The following is a 19,156-nucleotide window of genomic DNA, read 5'->3' on the forward strand; positions in this document are numbered from 1 at the left end:
TGTATTTTTTAAAATTTTTGTTTCATTTACACTATATTAATTTCTATTATGCACATAGGAGGAATGCCATTGTAGTGCGTCACTTCACGACACCTACACACATGCTACATAAAGATGGCTCCTATTGTGCGTTCACTAAGACCAATATTTTCTTACAAACCATAGATACCCTTGAAGCATCATGAGGGTAGTACTTGTTAAATAAGCCTCAATGTAGAACCCCTTTAAATGTTATGAATAAAAGAAAGTGTCATGACATGTGTAGAGTATTACAACGGAATGTCAAGGTATGAAGGGTATACAATGAGCAGAACATATGTAAATGTGTGATGATAACATTCCCATTATAACCTGTGCAGCATTAGGAGCGCGGTGATACGGTTTGATTGACACTTCCATTGCGCATTCTCCCCGCACTGTATTACACTTCAAGATGTGAAATATAAGATCAATGTGTTCCATGATATATTCTGTTGTGTGAGGAAACAAAGTTATTGTGTTTGGAGAACCTCAGGCGAACTGCATATCATCTGTCATATCTGATTTATTACCACAGAATCACATTACAGGGGAATCTCAAATCCAAAAACAGCTTCCAAGAGCACTTACTTTAAAAGGAAATATGTAGAAGAGGATTATCATCTGCCGCTCAACAGCTGTAGTCATAAAGTACGTTTTGTTTAGTCTGTTTTACTTATTCTCTTACATCACAGTGATTGCTTCTTTTATGCTTGCTTTACGTTTCCTTCCGCTATTCTTATGAGGCTAATAAATTATGTCATAGTTGTGTATATTGCATTCTATCGTATGAGTGATGACAGATGGATGGCTAGATAAATAGATAAGATAGATGGATAGATATGAGATAGATAGATATGAGATAGATAGATAGATATGAGATAGATAGATAGATATGAAATAGATAGATAGATATGAGATAGATAGATATGAGATAGATAGATAGATATGAAATAGACAGATAGATATGAGATAGATAGATAGATATGAAATAGATAGATATGAGACAGATAGATAGATATGAGATAGATAGATAGATATGAGACAGATAGATAGATATGAGATAGATAGATAGATAGATATGAGATAGATATGATAGATATGATAGATAGATAGATAGATAGATATGAGGTAGATAGATAGTTAGATAGATATGAGATAGATAGATATGAGACAGATAGATAGATATGAGATAGATATGAGATAGATAGATATGAGATAGATAGATATGAGACAGATAGATAGATGAGATAGATAGATAGATATTAGATAGATAGATATGAGATAGATAGATAGATAAATATGATAGATCTGATAGATAGATATGAGATAGATAGATAGATAGATATGAGATAGATAGATAGATAGATGGATATGATATAGATAGATAGATATGAGATAGATAGATATGAGATAGATAGATAGATATGAAATAGATAGATAGATATGAGATAGATAGATAGATATGAAATAGATAGATAGATATGAGACAGATAGATAGATATGAGATAGATAGATATATATGAGACAGATAGATAGATATGAGATAGATAGATAGATATGAGATAGATATGATAGATATGATAGATATGATAGATAGATAGATAGATATGAGGTAGATAGATAGTTAGATAGATATGAGATAGATAGATATGAGACAGATAGATAGATATGAGATAGATATGAGATAGATAGATATGAGATAGATAGATATGAGACAGATAGATAGATGAGATAGATAGATAGATAGATATTAGATAGATAGATATGAGATAGATAGATAAATATGATAGATCTGATAGATAGATATGAGATAGATAGATAGATAGATAGATAGATAGATAGATATGAGATAGATAGATAGATAGATAGATAGATGGATATGATATAGATAGATAGATATGAGATAGATAGATGGATAGATAGATAGATATGAGATAGATAGATGGATAGATAGATAGATATGAGATAGATAGATGGATAGATAGATATGAGAAAGATAGATAGATGGATAGATAGATAGATATGAGATAGATAGATGAATAGATAGATATGAGATAGATAGATGGATAGATAGATATGAGATAGATAGATGGATAGATAGATAGATAGATATGAGATAGATATATAGATAGATAGATATGAGGTAGATAGATTAATAGATATGAGATAGATCTTTCACGTGGCCCTTAAATTCATCATTGTTGGCCGCACATCCCTTGATTACAAAGGACAATGGGGGAGATTTATCAAAACCTGTGCAGAGGAAAAGTTGCCCAGTTGCCCATAGCAACCTGTCAGATTTTTTCTTTCATTTTTAACAAGGCCTCTGCAAAATGAAAGACACAATCTGATTGGTTAGCAAAAACAAAATGAAACAAAAATGTAGCTAGCACCTAGCCCAATACACGGATGCACACTGCTGTAGCAAGTACAAGACATGTAAAAAAAACAAAATGGAGGCTCTTAGCGCACTTTTTGATCAAAACCTGTCCCCCATCCACCACGTGGAGGTGGCCTAATATAGGATGGGACCCTAACATTCACTCACCTCAGGCTGGGCGACAATCTGATTGGTTGCTATGGGCAACTGCGCAACTTTTCCTCTGCACAGGTATTGATAAATCTCCCCAAGTGTGTGGCTGATATTGGTGATTTTATTTAGTGTCGGCCATAGGATAGATGACACACTTGCTTTTCTTACCTCCATACCACAAATGAACAAATAGCACTATACACAGAAATCTACTACTATTTATACCACTAAATAATGCCTAAATCAAACAAAGACCATGACCACTAATGATACCACTTCAGACCATACAAACCCTACAGAAGATTACAGTGCACTTACATCCAGTGACTCACAGGTGACATCTTTTCTGAGGCTGCATTCACACCACGTTTTGGCTATATGGCAGCCAGATCCGGCAGGAGAATATAAAAACCGCCCCTGCCGTATCTCAGCCAGACCCCGCGTCACACCCAATTCACTTTAATGCTAGCTAGCTCATTTTTTGGACCGTATCCGGTTTTGTTGCTGGACTGAAAATTGTGGTCTGCCATGGTTTTTAGTCCGGCAACAAAACTGATTTGTTATTGTGGAGGACCAGCAACCCCGGCCCTATACATGTGAGCACCCTGCTTTATGTATCCCGGACATGCTGCTTCTATTGGAATTTTAGATAGATAGATATGAATAGATAAAAGTGCAATGGCTCCTGAGTTACCGGCGACCACGGGGCCGGCGGTGTGTGATGTCACGCTCCGCCCCTCAATGCAAGCTTATGGGAGGGGGCGTGACAGCTGTCACGCCCCCTCCCATAGGCTTGCATTGAGGGGCGGAGCGTGACGTCACACGGGGGTGGGGCCGTGACGTCACACGCCGCCGGCCCCGTGGTCGCCGGTAATCAGACCCGGAGCGAACATGCTCCGGGGACTGATTTTAACTGGGGTGCTGCGTGCAAGATCAGGGGGGTCCCCAGCGGCGGGACCCCCGCGATCAGGCATCTTATCCTCTATCCTTTGGATAGGGGATAAGATGTCTAAGCGCTGGAGTACCCCTTTAAGCCTTACATGGACAGCTATTCATTAAAATGGCCGTCATGTAATGTTGCATATTCCCTGCAAGAGCCAGAAATGTTTTGCCAACAGGGTTTCCTCTGCCAGTAACAGCTGATTCTTGCTTTTATTTCTAAAGGGGTCGTCTTTATGAGATATGCCCTTCAATAAGAAATTATTATTTTCAGTACTTCCAGTTGAAAATTTATGGAACCCACACTTAGCAGAATGTTCTACTCCGGTGTTTTGCCCCTGACTGCCACTTTTACCTTTTCATCCTTCCATTTTAAAACCCAACAGACACGTCTTTTCAACAAAATACTAAATTATAAAAAACAGTGAAGCAGATTTACTTTATTAAATTATAACAATTACATATCAATAAAAAAGACTCATTATGAATAAGATTTAAGTGGCTCAGGTGGCAATTAGAGATGAGCGAACTTACAGTAAATTCAATTCGTCACGAACTTCTCGGCTCGGCAGTTGATGACTTTTCCTACATAAATTAGTTCAGCTTTCAGGTGCTCCGGTGGGCTGGAAAAGGTGGATACATTCCTAGGAAAGAGTCTCCTAGGACTGTATCCACCTTTTCCAGCCCACCGGAGCACCTGAAAGCTGAACTAATTTATGCAGGAAAAGACATCAACTGCCGAGCCGAGAAGTTCGTGACGAATCGAATTTACTGTAAGTTCGCTCATCTCTAGTGGCGATCACCCATATGTAGAGAGTTAGGGATGGGATACTGATGATGAATATTTGTACTCATTGCATCATGTGATCACTCTTGCATGGCGTATCTTTGGCTATGTTCTTACTATCTTGTCTTCAGTTATGTGTGTTGCTTTTTATTTTTTTTTTACATTTCATTTACTATATACCGTACATTGTTAATGTTTTTGCTCAATCTGTGCATTTAGTATCATATGGATTCCAACATAAAGATGTAAGGATGACACCAGAGGGCAAGAAGACCCTAGTGTATACTTTATACACCTTTTGGACAATTTTAAAAAGATTTGCTGTTCAGTCAATAATTTCTTCCTGTTCTTTGATGTCATTTGTACTAGTTTTTGCTGTAGTCTGACTCTAGATGAGATTAGTGGGGTTATTGGTTAATGATAATGGGGCCTAAGATTGTGTTGGTTAGTTACCGTATATACTCGAGTATAAGCCGACCCGAATATAAGCCGAGGCCCCTAATTTTACCCCAAAAACCTAGGAAAAGTTGTTGACTCGACTATAAGCCTAGGGTGGGAAATACATCATCCCCCTTGTAATCATCTAGACCCCCGTCACATTTCCCCCCCCCCTTCATCATCACCGCCTGTCAATCCCTTCATCAGTGGTCTTCAACCTGCGGACCTCCAGATGTTGCAAAGCTGCAACCCCCAGCATACCCAGACAGCCATCGGCTGTCCAGGCATGCTGGGAGTTGTAGTTTTGAAACCTCTGGCGGTCCGCAGGTTGAAGACCACTGCGGCCTTCGTCATCTCCCCCCCCCCCCCCCCCTTCATCATCACCACCTGTCAATCCCTTCATCAGTGGTCTTCAACCTGTGGACCTCCAGATGTTGCAAAACTACAACTCTCAGCATGCCCGGACAGCCATTGGCTGTCTGGGCATGCTGGGTGTTGTAGTTTGGAAACCTCTGGAGGTCGGCAGGTTGAAGACCACTGATGAAGGGATTGACAGGCGGAGAGTTCACTCGAGTATAAGCCGAGGGGGACGTTTTCAGCATGAAAAATCGTGCTGAAAAACTCGGCTTATACTCGAGTATATACGGTATATTGGGGAAGATTTATCAAAATCTGTATAGAGGAAAAGTTGACCAGTTGTCCATGGCAACCAATCAGATCGGTACTTTCATTTTTAAAGGAAGCAACCAGGAAGCGATTTGATTGGTTGCTATGGGCGACTGAACCACTCTTCTCTATGCTGGTTTTGATAAATCTCCCCCATTGTGTTTCTTAAAGGGGTACTCCCGTGGAAAACTTTTTTTTTTTTTTTTTTAAATCAACTGGTGCCAGAAAGTTAAACAGATTTGTAAATTACTTCTATTAAAAAATCTTAATCTTTCCAGTACTTTTTAGGGTCTGTATACTACAGAGGAAATGGTTTTCTTTTTGGAACACAGAGCTCTCTGCTGACATCTCTGTTCATTTTAGGAACTGTCCAGAGCAGCATATGTTTTCTATGGGGATTTTCTCCTACTCTGGCCAGTTCTTAAAATGGACAGAGATGTCAGCAGAGAGCACTGTGGTCATGATGTCAGCAGAGAGCTCTGTGTTCCAAAAAAAAACAAAAAAACATTTCCTCTGTAGTATACAGACCCTATAAAGTACTGGAAAGATTAAGATTGTTTAATAGAAGTAATTTACAAATCTGTTTAACTTTCTGGCACCAGTTGATTAAAAAAAAAAATAAAAAAAAGTTTTCCATGGGAGTACCCCTTTAAGAAACACAATGGGGGAGATTTATCAAAACCAGCATAGAGAAGAGTGGTTCAGTCGCCTATAGCAACCAATCAAATCACTCGTGTGAACGTACCCTAAAACCAATCCTAAAATCTGCTGAGTTATCTGCTGTCGATTCAGCATGGACCAACACTCTTATTCTTCAATGGGAACAACTAAAATGGCCATTTCTTGATGCACATTCAAAAATCCAAGTCTGAAAAATTTGCATCAAAAAAGTGCACATGGTTGCAGAATTCCCCTTGAAATCAATAAAACACCTATTTCACAGAGATTATGATGCAGAATCTCAGTCATAGACTTGCATTGAGGGGGCGTGGCATGACGTCCCGAGGGGCATAGCCATGATGTCACGAGCCCCGGCGCCCGCACTCAGGCAGTGGAGTACACCTTTAATGGCCTTCCGCCTCTCTGTTCAGACAGAGGAAGTTCGATGCCGAATCGTATTCCACTAGAAGATTGAAAGCGTTCATTCTTCTGGGGGAATTCGCAGGTAAGAGCTCATTAAAGTTAAAGGGGTACTCCGGTGAAAACTTTTTTTCTTTTAAATCAACTGGTGGCAGAAAGTTAAACATATTTGTAAATTACTTCTATTAAAAAATCTTAATCCTTCCAGTACTTATTAGCTGCTGAATGCTACAGAGGAAATTCCTTTCTTTTTGGAACACTGATGACATCACGAGCACAGTGCTCTCTGCTGACATCTCTGTCCATTTCAGAAACCATGCATAGCAGATGTATGCTAAGGGCAGCATGGTGGCTCAGTGGACAGCATTGTTGCAGTGCAGGGGACTTGGGTTCAAATCCCACTAAGGACAACAATAAATAAAGCGTTATTATTATTATAATAACGTCAGCAGAGAGAACTGTGCTCGTGATGTCATCAGAGAGCATTCCAAAAAGAAAAGAATTTCCTCTGTAGTATTCAGCAGCTAATAAGTACAGGAAGGATTAAGATTTTTTTATAGAAGTCATTTACAAACATGTTTAACTTTCTGCCACCAGTTGATTTAAAAGAAAAAAGGTTTTCACCGGAGTACCCCTTTAATATGACTTATCCTGACGAAAACAGAATTGATGCCAAATTGAGGCTGAACCCCTGCACAGCATTTCCTGATCTTCCTCCGGATTTCCTCTTCAAATTCTGCATCAAAATCCACGCCATTTCCACGCCAAGCAGAGGACGGCAAATTTGCTGAATTTCCTTGTCAATTCCCCAGTTTGAACATACTCTTAGAGTACGTTCACACTGGCTAAATGACCTTGCCGAATTCCTTTGTGGATCGACGCCCTATGCGCATGCGCTTCATGGTTAATTGAGCATGTATCGGCGCCAATTTTTGCTAAATTTGGAATCAATGGGGGAGATTTATCAAAACCTGTGCAAAGGAAAAGTTGCCCAGTTGCCCATAGCAACCAATCAGATCGCTTCTTTCATTTTGCAGAGGCCTTGTTAAAAATGAAAGCACTGAGCTGACTGGTTGCTATGGGCAACTGGGCAACTTTTCATCTGAACAGGTTTTAATAAATCTCCCCCAAAATCCCTTTCGCTTATGGGCTTTTACTACCTGATTCAAATCCTTGTCAGAAGTTCTGCCGGGACACTGCAGAGGAAAACCGATTGAAGTCAATAGGAGCGCGATCCGCCTCAAATTTCTGTAGTGTGAACGAGCCCTTATGCTGTGGCTACAAAATCCGCATTCCTGTGGTTCTGTTGAACCAGGCTTAGATCAGCAAACCCTACGGCAGTAGTCTCCAAACTATGGACCTCCAGCTGTTGCAAAACTACAACTCCCAGCATGCCCGGACAGCCAATGGCTGTCCGGGCATGCTGGGAGTTGTGGTTTTGCAACAGCTGGAGCTCCACACTTTGTAGACCACTGCCCTGTGGCAATCTAATATGGTCCAGAAGAATACAATCCACGTTGCTTTGTGAGATATGACTTTGCGATGGTAGGAAGGTCGCCATTTCTCCTGTAGATACTATAAAGCAATGCACCATGGGAAATGAATGCAAATAAATCCTTTATCCCAAAACTCCAAAGCTGTTTTTAAGAATCTAAGAAGCCACCACTGGTGGATACCTGGTGCCAGTCATTGCCCGAGTCCTGGCTCTTCTTTACCCCAGGTGGGTCATCGACTTTGCGTTTGACATCTGCGGCTGGCATGCGCTCAAATAATTGCATCGTTCTTTCTCGTCGCATCTGTCAGACAATAACGTATAGACGGTATTCTATTCACCGAGGGGGCAAAACACTGGCAGGTATGATTGCCAGCATTTGGTTTCTTCACCATGCCCCTCAGGGACTACAATCAGATCTTTTCGTAAATTAGTAAATTAAAAAGAGTGGCATGGAATCAAGAAGTGTAATTGGACCCAGTAGTGTCTATTAGCGCTGATGTCTCTGCGGAATATCATTGTAGTTACACTTTTCACTATCTGTTATCTTCCTTATTTCATACCAGATTGATGAATGGAATACGTGAGGTAAAATGTAGAAAAAAAAAAATAAATTATATATATATATATATATATACACACATATATATATATATATATATATATATATATATATATATATATATAAACTATTTTACATAAAGAACCATATGGTATTAAAAACAGACTTATTTAAAAATAGTTATTTTCTTCTCTCAACCCTTTTCTCTATAATAGTATATGAACAGCAATGTCATCTGTTTGGGAGATCTGTTTTTATCCAGATCAAAGAACTATTGCAGGGAAAATACACTTACTGGCCACTTTATTAGGTACATTTATTTATGTTAGTACTGGCTTGGACCCCCTTTTGCCTTCATTCTTTGTGCCATACTTTCTAAATGGGGCTGGAAACATTTATCAGAGATTTCACTCCATATGGACAAGATGACATCACACAATTGCTCTATATGGTCATGATAACATTATACAGTTCCTCCATATGGACATGATGACCTCACACAGTTCCACCATATGGACATGATGGCATCACACAGTTCCTCTATAGGATATGATGACATCCCACAGTTCCTCCATAGGACATAATGACATCATACAGTTCCTCTATATGGACATGATGACATCACACAGTTCCTCCATATGGACATGATGACATCACACAGTTCCTCCATATGGACATGATGACATCACACAGTTCCTCCATATGGACATGATGACATTACACAGTTCCTCCATATGGACATGATGACATTACACAGTTCCTACATATGGACATGATGACATCACACAGTTCCCCCATACAGACATGATGACATCACACAGTTCCTCTATAGGACATGATGACATCACACAGTTCCTCCATATAGACATGATGACATCACACAGTTCCTCTATATGGACAGGATGACATCACACAGTTCCTCCACATAGACATGATGACATCACACAGTTCCTCCATATGGACATGATGACATCACACAGTTCCTCCATATGGACATGATGACATCACACAGTTCCTCCACAGGACATAATGACATCACACAGTTCCTCCACAGGACATAATGACATCACACAGTTCCTCCATATGTACAGGATGACATCACACAGTTCCTCCATATGGACATGATGACATCACACAGTTGCTGTAGATTTGTCGGATCCATTATGAGAATCTCCGATTCCACCACATCCAAGCGGTGATCTATTGGATGAGATCTGGTGACTGTGGAGGCCATTGGGGCATGTGACATGGGGCATTATCTTGATGGAAGTATCATCAGATGATGGGTCCACTGTGGTCATAAAGGGATGGACGTGGTCAGTAACAATACTCAGGTAGGCTGTGGTGTTTATACCAGGCTCAGCAGGTACTAAGGGGCCTAAAGTGTGCCAAGAAAATGTCCCCGTGCACCTTTACACCAGCGTCAGCCTGAACCTGATACAAGGCAGGATGGATCCATACTTTCATGTTGTTTACACCAAATTCTGACCCTGTCATCTGAACGTCACAGCTGGAATCAAGACACATCAAACCAGAGAACGTTCTTTCATCTTCCATTGTCCAATTTTGGTCACAGTGTGAATTGTAGCCTCAGTGTCCTGTTCTTAGCTGACAAGAGTGGTCCCCAGTGTGGTCTTCTGTTGCTGTAGCCCATCTGCTTCAAGGTTGGACGTGTTGATGTATTCAGAGATGGTATTCTGCAGACCTTGGTTGCAACCAGTGGATATTTGAGTTACTGTTGCCTTTCTGTCATCTTAAACCAGTCTGCCCATTCTCCAGGAGGCATTTTTGTCCACACAACCGCAGCTCACTGGATATTTTCTCTTTTTCGGGCCATTCTCTGTAAACCCTAGAGATGGTTATGAGTGAAATTTCCAGTAGATCAGCAGCATCTAAAATACACAGCCCTTCTAGCACCAACAACTGTGCCACGTCAAAGTCACTTAAATCCTTTATTTTCCATTTTGAAAAGAACGGTTCAATCTTCAGAAAGTTGTCTTGACCACGTCTACATGCCTAAATCCATTGATTGACTGATTAGCTATTTGGGTTAACAATCAACTGAACGAGTGTACCTGATAAAGTGGCCAGTGAGTGTATATAGTATTGGTCTTGATGAGTAAATCCATTTACACCTTCCATATTTTACATATTAAGGATTGGGGGGAAACCTATGGCACATCTAATCCTACTATTTTCAGATGCCGTATTTTTTTACTACAAAAATATCCAGCATTATGTCCAATGTCTTAAAGAAAATCCTGCTGGATAGAAACAATAGACCACAGGTGGTGTCATTGTTCCTATCTGGCAGGACATTGAAAACAATGGCTGCTGTAATATAATACACAACATTTCTGCCGCATTGCATGATTGTATAGAATGGCCACTGGTTGTAATGGAAACAATGGACACTATCTGTTGGTCCTTTGCACCCATCCAATATTTTTCTCCAAAAGCGAAGTAAACTTCCCTCTTCCTCAATGCAAACTTCCTAATGACATTCTAAAAAACATTGTGAAGTCTATAATATTTTTGTATGTCCCAACTACAAAAAAATTCCATAAAGCAGCACCCAGACCCCGTACCCAGACCCCATGTGCGTTGTGCCTGGGAGTAATTGTCAAATCTGAGCAAATCTTTACATGACATCATGGAAGCTGACAGGATAGGGGATAAGTGTTTGATTGTGAGGGATCCGAATGCTGGGACCCCCGCAATCTCCTGCACGGGGTCCCGGCTCTGCCATGGCTCTCCCGTGCAGGAGGCGTGACGGCCGCAGCGTGACATCGCGGCCAACATGCCTCCTCCACGCAGTTCTATGGGAGAGGCAGCGTTTGTGCCTCCCCCGCCTCTCACATAGAACTGTACGGGAAGGGGGTGTACCGTCTACCTGAGAGAGGTCGATGCTACATGCATTAGCCGCTCACATAGAGGGGTAACGCGGGGCCCCGTTTGGGAGATCGCAGGGGGGGGGGGTCAAACACTTATCCCCTATTCTGTGGATAGGGGATGAGTTGTTTTTTGCTGCAGATGTCCTTTAAAAGCAAAATGGCACCATACAGCAAATACTGATTTCCATAGAACACAATGGTAGAATTGTTTTCCCTAATATTTTCTAAATTTCAGTAAAAGTAAATCTGAAGTACAACAATTTGAGTTGCCAATTCTTTATATTCGGCTAACCCCATACCCCCCATGGAGAAATCCAACAGAATATAATTAAAGGGGTTATCCACCATAAGGTGATTTTAGTACATACCTGGCAGACAGTAATGGACATGCTTAGGACCGATCTGCGCTTGTCTTGGGGCTAAATGGCTATGTTGTGAGATTACCAAAACACTGTGGCTAGCTTTTTGTGAACTTGTATTTCCTGTTTGACTTTTCTTTTTTTGACTACAAGTCCCACAATTCCATTTTCCTCTATCCGACACATCAGCCACCCCACCCATTGAAACAAAAGACCTGTGGTTTTCAATCAGGGTGCCTACAGCTGTTGCATTAGTTGCCGCATTGCAAGCTGGGAAAAATCCGAGACAACAGTCACTTTGTAGGCTGTTAAAAATAAATAGTGGGGTGAAAATCACAGAAGAATTGTGAGAAAACCGTCACACACAGGTACAGACACTATATTTTGAACTACAGTAACTTTACAGCCGCTGTAGCATAGTCAAATAAAATAAATTCCTGGAATACCCCTTTAAGTACACTTCCTTTGGGCTTATTTACCATATTTAAAGGGGTTGTCTTGGGACTATATTTAAGTATTTACTAAGATCCCCATATCAGGAGAGAAGACAGGTGTTCTTTAAAGTGAACATGTAGAAATCGGAAACCGGGTCACCTCCAGTTGTGGTATACATGGATCCACACTCGGCCCAGTGTACACCAATAATCTTGCAAAAGAGAAAAAAATCGATCCAACACTTCTAAGATACAGCTTCATTTCATCCAAGTAAAAACGAAGAACAGAATTTCGTCTAGACTACAACATACGCATTTCGAGCTCAACATGCAGCTTTATTTTCTTCAAGTTAAAATGAAGAACAACATTCCAACTAGAAAACAACATTTTGACGCATTTTGAGTGCAATATGCAGCTTCATGTCATTTGAGTAAAAATTAAGAACAGTATTCCGGCTAGACAGTAAACATCTTGAGGCATTTCGAACATATCCACTTGAAACATGTCAAGATGGTGTAGTCTAGTTGGAATGTTGTCCTTCCAGATATGTCATGCCGCTGGCGATCTCGGCTGCGGCACCCCAGACATCCAGAGCGGTTCAGCGAACTGAAACTCATTGGGGGAGATATATCAAACTCTGTCCAGAGGAAAAGTTGACCAGTTGCCCAAGTTGCCCAGTTTTCAAGAATGAAAGAAGCGATCTGATTGGTTGCTATGGGCAACTAGGCAACGTTTCCTCTGGACAGGTTTTGATAAATCTCCCTCATCATGTTGTAATCTATTTCAATGGGAGGGGTTAAATGATATTCATTCACTTTTTTTTTCACTTTTTTTTTGAAGTGTTATAGGTCCCATAGGGAGCTATAACACTGCACACACTGATCTTCATCATTGATCACTGGGATCTCGGCTGCAGCACCCCAGACATCTGGAGCGGTTAAGCGAACTGAAACTCATTGGGGGAGATATATCAAACTCTGTCCAGAGGAAAAGTTGACCAGTTGCCCAAGTTGCCCAAGTTGCCCAAGTTGCCCAGTTTTCAAGAATGAAAGAAGCGATCTGGTTGGTTGCTATGGGCAACTAGGCAATGTTTCCTCTGGACAGGTTTTGATAAATCTCCCTCATCATGTTGTAATCTATTTGAATGCTGTTCTTCATGTTTACTTGGATAAAATAAAGCTGCATATTGGAAGTGCTGAATTGATTGTATATTTTGCAAGCTCTTATAAGTGACCATCTTCTTGCAGGTTATCATGAAGTCCATCAGCTAATGGGAGAGTAATACGGCTGCACTTACACACACACACACACACACACACACACATATATATATATATATATATATATATATATATATATATATATATATATTATACATATATGTATACATACGGCGCCAGCCCTGTCTCCTCTCGTTTCCCTGATACACTACAGACTTCTGTTTTGAGTTTGTCGAAAGGATAACAAATGAAGTGAAGACTCAGATTTCCGAGGCCATCTCTTCTATTACCTCAGCGCTGGTGTGGCCGGAAATGTTTCATTTCTCCGCCGCGGTCCTGCAAGTACTTACTTACGTGGTAAAGAATTTTCCATCTCGTTCTATGGCACCTTATGTGTCATCTTTGGCGCAGTGCCATCTTTCATAAAGTCGTCTGAGTCCAAGTTATTCTTGATATTTGCCAGAAGTCTTTGTGCTTCTTTTCTTTTTTTTTTTTCTTTTTTGGAAATACAATGACTTTTTATAGTCTTTTCTCAAGACTTTGACTGAAGTTTTAATCCTTTGTCTTAGTTAGAGTTCAAGCATTCAGCAAAGTTACAAGTGAAGGAATACGTGCATGCCTGCAATTTCTAAAACATAATGGCGCATATTTTCGCATTTGTTCCATATGTCTAGAAATGTTCAAGGCCACAAAGTGCGGGAATAGGATACGGTGGGGGGGGTTGTCTTTTTTTACACGCAGATGTTTACCGCAAAAAAGGTTTGGTACAATTATTGCATTCAGATTTCTTCCAACTTCATTGTGACTATTCTGCAGGACTACACATTTCCAGAAGGAATAACAGAGGGCCGGCAAAATGCACAGTTCTAGGACAATAACCCCCAGATTCCTTCAGTTTTCTCAATCGAGTCTTTACTGGTCCAAAACTGGACCCAGTTATATACTGTGAAACCTCTTCGATCACCCAAATTCACACAGAAAAATGGTCTTTTATGGGGGTCATCCTCTCAAAGAAAAACACATACAGAATGAAGGTTAAAGTGTTTAAAGAGCCAGAAAACATATACAGCACAGAGACACAAATACACAAATAATGATAAAACAGTCCAAAATCCGGACTGCTACTGTCGCAAATTAGCATAGCCTTCTTCTCGTTCTTCCTACCCATGACTCCCCTATCATTCCTGGTCACCATCATGGCTCAACTTTTATTCCTGGTCACCAGCATGGCTTCTCTCTTATACCTGGTCACAATCATGGCTCATCTCTCATTCCTGGTCACCAGCATGGCTCCCCTCTTATTCCTGGTCACCAGCATGGCTCCCCTCTTATTCCTGGTCACCAGCATGGCTCCCCTCTTATTCCTGGTCACCAGCATGCTCCCCTCTCATTCTTGGTCACCAGCATGGCTCCCTTCTTACTCCTAGTCACCATCATGGCTCCCCTCTTATTTCTGGTCACCAGCATGCTCCCCTCTCATTCTTGGTCACCAGCATGGCTCCCCTCTTACTCCTGGTCACCAGCATGCTCCCCTCTCATTCTTGGTCACCAGCATGGCTCCCCTCTTATTTCTGGTCACCAGCATGCTCCCCTCTCATTCTTGGTCACCAGCATGGCTCCCCTCTTACTCCTGGTCACCAGCATGCTCCCCTCTCATTCTTGGTCACCAGCATGGCTCCCCTCTTATTTCTGGTCACCAGCATGCTCCCCTCTCATTCTTGGTCACCAGCATGCTCCCCTCTCATTCTTGGTCACCAGCATGGCTCCCTTCTCGTTCTTGGTCACCAGCATGGCTCCCCTCTCATTCGCAGTCAACAGCATGACATCATTTCTATTTCTGCCCCAGCATGACTCCTTTCTCATTCCTGTCCATCAGCATGGCTCCTGTGTTTATTCCTAGATCCATTACGGTTTCCCATCTCATTCCTAGTTCTCACCAAGACGTCCTTCTTATTCTTGCATGATTCCATTCTCATGGCTCCTTTCTTCTTTTTGCTCTGCAGTAGCACTCCCCTTTTAATTTTTAATCCTTTGCATGACTCCCCTCTCAGTCTTTGTCTTCAGCATGGCCCACCTCCCTTCTCATTCATAGTCCTCTCCTGTGATTTTTAGTCCCCTGCATCACTTTCCTTTTTATTCATAGACATCAGCATGGCTCCATTCTCATTCCTTGTTTCAGATTTCCTAATTTTCTCATTTCTAGTCCCCAGTCTGACTCACCTCTCCAATTTACAACCTAATTGCTAACCTTGACAACTTCATCACCCTGACAATGTACCAAAATCTGACATGGTTAAAGAGAACCTGTCACCAAACTAAACTTTTAATATATTGTTCCTTATGTAATTATAAGACACTTTGCTATTTACTTGCTGTTAAAATTCTCAACCTTTATATGTTTTTTAATATGATTGAAAAAATTGCCACTAGGTGGCTCTGTTCTGTTCCCTGCCACACGTAAAACAGTTAGTTTGGTCTCCTCCCGGCCTGGCAGGAGACCAAACTCAGGAATTGTGTGCAGGGCATGGCGAGGCACAGCTCTCTCAGGCTTCAGTGACATCACTCCTGCTAGGGAACACCCACTTTCTCCTGCCGGGAGCTCACACAATGTGAGCAAGGGGAAAGGTTTGATACACAGTTTTTGAAAGCTCGGGTGTTTGGAGAAGTTAGGGAATATAATCTGAGTTAGTTTAGAAAATACAGTTTGATGACAGGTACTCTTTAACTCTGATTGGATCGAGGGCCAGTGAGTGTTGTGACATTTCCCTTTAACCCAGTTGTTAAGATATCCAAATATTTCCAGAAAGGGTAACAGAGGAACAGCTCAATGTAGCGTTCTATGGAAAATACGTGAATTTAGTAATAGAGACATATTCGGAGGTCCTCTTAAAAAAAGCATGCCCTAATAGTGCATATGGTCAGGAGTTGTCTTCATTACCTACCCCATTGTAGGGTGACCAGATTTAAAGTACGTGACCAAGTTTCGAGTCTCAGTACAATAATGAAACAAGAGAGGATGTGAGTGCACAGAACCTCCCTTACTACTGTTCCTTATGACACAAAATTGATAAAACTATATAACTGACGGTAAAACCTTTTCCAAGCTTTAAGCTGCTGCGAAGCTAATGGAGATGACAATTAATTCCTCAGATTCAGCTATTTCTCTGACAGATAAATGTGTCTTATAGAATATGAGAGTTTTTATAGTCATTTAACTATTTAATGGTACAGGTACAGTTTTCCTAATTTAAAGGGCTTTCCCATTTCTAGACACCTAAAGGAGTACTGCAGTCATAGAAACATCATCGACCTCACTGACCTCGACAGCTCTAATTGCCAACTACCTCAAAGGAATTGTTTTGCCTTTTTCTGGATAAACACTACATGAGGTTGAACTTGTTGTCTTGTATTTAACATTGAATGATCATCTAGATCCCAACTTGGGGTACAAATACCTACAGTTCTCCTGGAGGTATGCAAAAAAAATCTGTAATGGCGGCCACTGCCACTACCAAGTGGCTGCGACCCATGCTGCCTGATCTTGGCAGAGGGAATCTTTAACATAAATGAGCAGTGGATGCTGGTACTAGCTGAAGGGCAGGAGGGCCGCTAGGAAAAGCATGGGAACTGCGTCAGGTTCCGTGGTTCATTGCTCCTCCATTCCTCCTCAGTGCTCCACCACTCCTTTGGACCTGGGATCTACTGCTCTGGGACATGTGAAAGTGGGGCACTGAAGCACAGAAGTATGGGGGACTACAACTATATAGGGGCAATGTTGAGGTCTACAACTATAGGGGAAACTGTAGGGCTTACAACTATATGGGGGCAGTGTATGGTGCCTTTAACTATATGGGGGTGGTAAGGGGGCTACAACTATATGGGGGTACAACTTTTGAAAATGGGCTGCTAAGCGGTACTCGGGCATAAAAAGGTTGGGAACCGCTGACCTAGATGTTTTATATAAAAGTAACTAAATGTTTTATTATGATGATCGATAATCTGTGTTCCTCTTCTGAAATCTCATCTTTGGTTTCTTCTTTTTTTCCGTGATTTTAGAATGTATCCATCTTCGAAGAGAGGGCCCATGTACTTTACATGTCCTTGGAGAAGTTGAAGTTCATTGATGACCCTGAAGTGTTCCTCAGAAGGTCGGTCCTGATCAACAATCTGATGAAGAGAATTCATGGCGAGATTCTACTGCAGAACAACTGGTGCTTCTCGGCGTGCGCCCTGAGCGGAGCGTCCGCCCAGGAATGGTTTGTGCCCCAGGATTGTCCTTATCGGAAACGCCTTCGTATTGCCAAGGACGACAGTAGCCTTCAGACTTGTTGTTTCTACCAGGAATGTGGCAGCCATTATCTAAACATCCCCTTCGCCGTTAACGCCAACGGAGGGCACCTCGCAGCTTCCTGTTCATCTAGTAGCTCTTTGCCTTTGCCAGGATGCTCTCGTAATATGGATTACAGCACGGCGGATGCTCCTTTATACAGGAACAGCATGCAGGGGCCTTCCTGCGGGGGGATTGTAACCAATACAAGGTCTCAACAAAAGCAAAATTTGCACGAGGAATCAGCCGAAGAGAAGAGGGGTCCACACAGCTTTAGCTGCGAGGCTTCAAATGGGGGTGGCACCCTGGAACGCAAAGGCCGACTTTATGATATTTTGGCAACTGGTTGCAATGACAAGAGTAGCACAAGCGAACCATGGAAAAAATCTCTCAGGAAAAAAGAGGTTTTTCCAGGTAATAAACTTTGCTGCAACAAAGGGAACAAGATGTGAGCTGCACCGCGTTAACGTTCTGATTATTTTCATTCTTTTTTGTTGTTGCCTAAAAGTGGGGTTCTGTTCTGCAGTGGAAATGGGTTTTTTTTTGTAGCTTTTTATGGTGATAATGAAACATTCCCTATGCAAAAAAAGGGATTTCTGGTATGAAACAAACGTCAGTGTTTTCCTTTGTGTAATATAGTTTAAGAAATGTATTAGATCACATTTACAGTTATCATTTTTTTTGGTACTGTCCGTGATTTGGGCTTACGCTATGAAGACGGATTCATAGTGCTATACTGTGCCTCATGTACGTCAGACAAGAATTTTAGACACACTTGCCTAGAATTCAGAACTGGATGCCGTCATATGCACATACCAGATATGTGTGGGGGTACCCGGTTTGACTGTTGGTCTTCTTATTGGAGACCTCCTTTTTGCCATTGGAGGTAAGGCCAAGGGCATGAAACAAGCCTTATCTAGGTGCATCTGAGATCCAACCCTTCTAGAACATTTTTTTCTAAGAGCATTGGAAATGTATTTTTCTCCTCATCTGCATTTATGCTGTAGTGACTTTCATTTCACTCGTAATATTTGTATTACAATAAATATTGAGATTACAACCTAGTCATTTATTTCGTGCCAACATGGGATGGATATGAGAAGACCTACAGGAGCTACACCCTGCTGACCGAAACAGTAGTGATATGGACTCTCACCAAGTATCAGGGTTTCAACTCAAAAGTGTAGGGACCTGACCATTTACAGCAGCCAACAGCTGTCCTGGCATGCTGGTAGTTGAAGGTTTGCAACATCTGCAGGGCCACACTTTGAGACCACTGGTTTACATGGACATCATGATGGCTTAACCCCTTAAGGACTCAGCCCATTTTGGCCTTAAGGACTCAGACAATTTAATTTTTACGTTTTCATTTTTTCCTCCTCGCCTTCTAAAAATCATAACTC

General features: G+C 41.4%; 1 protein-coding gene across 3 annotated transcripts in view; it reads left to right on the forward strand.

Annotated features, from left to right (window-relative positions):
* The window catches only part of SERTAD4 (SERTA domain containing 4), a 70,973-nt gene extending 52,160 nt beyond the window's left edge, over window positions 1-18,813 (forward strand). For all 3 annotated transcript variants that reach the window (XM_056568208.1, XM_056568205.1, XM_056568207.1), the window contains exons 3-4: window positions 557-669; window positions 17,483-18,813. In XM_056568208.1, coding sequence (XP_056424183.1) covers window positions 557-669; window positions 17,483-18,205 — 836 coding nt within the window. In that variant the 3' untranslated portion in view covers window positions 18,206-18,813. The remainder of the gene's footprint in view (window positions 1-556; window positions 670-17,482) is intronic.
* The last annotated feature ends 343 nt before the right edge of the window (window positions 18,814-19,156 follow it).

This window comes from Hyla sarda, chromosome 3, assembly GCF_029499605.1.
Source record: "Hyla sarda isolate aHylSar1 chromosome 3, aHylSar1.hap1, whole genome shotgun sequence".
Classification (NCBI taxonomy): Eukaryota; Metazoa; Chordata; class Amphibia; order Anura; family Hylidae; genus Hyla; species Hyla sarda.